Source organism: Nicotiana tomentosiformis, chromosome 2 (genome assembly GCF_000390325.3).
Source record: "Nicotiana tomentosiformis chromosome 2, ASM39032v3, whole genome shotgun sequence".
Lineage (NCBI taxonomy): Eukaryota > Viridiplantae > Streptophyta > Magnoliopsida > Solanales > Solanaceae > Nicotiana > Nicotiana tomentosiformis.
This window is the reverse complement of record NC_090813.1, coordinates 144,188,087-144,189,983: the sequence shown is the minus strand read 5'-3', so window position 1 is coordinate 144,189,983 and position 1,897 is coordinate 144,188,087. Positions and strand designations below refer to the sequence as shown.

The 1,897-nt window shown below is 43.1% G+C and overlaps 1 protein-coding gene across 1 annotated transcript; it reads right to left on the bottom strand.

Moving 5' to 3' along the window:
• Positions 1 to 327: 327 nt before the first annotated feature.
• Positions 328 to 1,897, bottom strand: LOC138905783 (uncharacterized). The gene is made up of 3 exons (XM_070194301.1): positions 1,780 to 1,897; positions 905 to 1,199; positions 328 to 820 (listed from the first exon to the last, which is right to left on the bottom strand). Exons 1-3 carry the CDS (start codon positions 1,895 to 1,897, stop codon positions 328 to 330), a joined length of 906 nt encoding a protein of 301 aa, XP_070050402.1.

The window sequence follows — 1,897 nt, the reverse complement described above, 5'->3', positions numbered from 1 at the left end:
TCTTCTGCACCTGTATTCGACGCAAATAGTCCTTATTACACACCATTTTAAATGGTTCCGGCGGCCAATAATGCTCAGCACCCACTGGCTGCAACTGCCCACTATAGGTGTTTAAGTAAGCAACAACACTATATTATTTATCAACATAGTTGGTTGGCCCTAAACCTGTATGTTGAAAGCACCTGATGGCATGTGAGCACGGCATGTGGTAGATGGACCATTTCCCACAAGAGCATAACCTTCTACATTCATTTATAGTATGTACATTATTCCCCCGATTTTGATGGATAGCGTGCGAACTTCAAAAATATTTCTGTCGTGATCATACTACAAAAATGAATGCCAATGTGCTCGCCGCCTGCATTTCTCAAATCTCTTCATCGGCAGTGGCATAAATTCAACACCCATTTCCATCAATGACGTTTCAGCTGCAGCCCTTTCAAGAATCCTCTCCGCCATCTGCTTGAACGACATCCGCACCATGGCAGTGACAGACAATCCTCTTGACGACTTCAATAATTCGTTGAAAGACTCTGACACGTTTGTAGTCAGAATTTCCCATCTTCTTCCACCATCTGTATGCAAAGTCCACTTGTGAAGCACATATCGCATCAACCAATGATAGGCTCTCTCGTCTTCCTTTCTGATAGATTTCATGTGTCTCCGGAATTTATGCTCTTGGTGGTCTGTTATTGCCATCCACATCAAATCATGCAGATCCTTCTTGGGATGTGCCTTCTGAAAATTGGCCTTAAAGTGCCTCACACAGTAACGGTGGTAGGCATAAGGTTCTTGCCATGCAGGCAAGTTCTCTACAGAACTTAAGATACCACCATGCCGATCAGATATTAGACAAATGCCGGAACGTTATTTGACAACGTGCTCTTTTAAATGGTTCAAAAACAGCGTCCACATCTCTTGGCTTTCATTGGCACAAATAGCAAAAACTAGAGGAAATATTTGTCCATTAGCATCTACTGCAATGGCTATCAATAGCTTGATATCATACTTTTCATAGACATGAGTGTTGTCTATGGATATTACCGGTCGGCAATGTGGAAAACCATCAATTGCTGGTTTAAATGCCCAGAACACATAGTTGAATATATATTCTGGTTTTCCCGAACTCCGCTCAAGCTTCCATTCAACAACCATCTCGGGGTTAAAGTATTGCAGTGCGTCCATGTACTTGGGTAGAGCTGCAAATGACTTATCCCAGTTACCATAAATAATTTCAAACGCACGTTTGCGCCCGAGAAATATCTTTTATTGGTAATGGTATGGCCATGTTCCTGGTGGACTGATGTAATGCACTCTTTGATTTTATACCATATAGACGCTTCAAGGTGTGGAATAATGACAAGAGAAATCAAGTCAATATCCAAGTTGTAGTAATTCCCATTGAATGTGTCCATTTCACATATGTGGGTGGGAATGTATTTACCCACTTGCCACAAACCTGTTTTCTTCTTGCTCGCATGCATCATCTAATGACAACCCGTAAACCATCTGCGGCAAACAACCTTGTATACCTCCGGAGTTGACTCCCATACCGTCATCTCACGACACTCTTTTACGTTGTGCATTTTTGCTGCCCTACTTAGGCGTGCTTTATCAGGAAAAAGCATGCCCTTTGCCAGCACCGTTGGTCTAGAATCATCCCATATTGCTGTCCGAATTTTATCAAATTCCCTTGTGAGAGCATCCACATCCGGCATACTTGGCAAGTTATCAAGGTAGGGAATCTTCCTTGAATGAAACGACACTTGGGACTCCTACACTCTTGGTCTACAGGGAGTGGAGCATACTCCCTCGTCAAATCAGGTCCTTCATTCTCTTCCTCCTCATCACCATCCTCACGAGGGGAAGGGTGTATCGTCTCCAGAATCATCGGCAT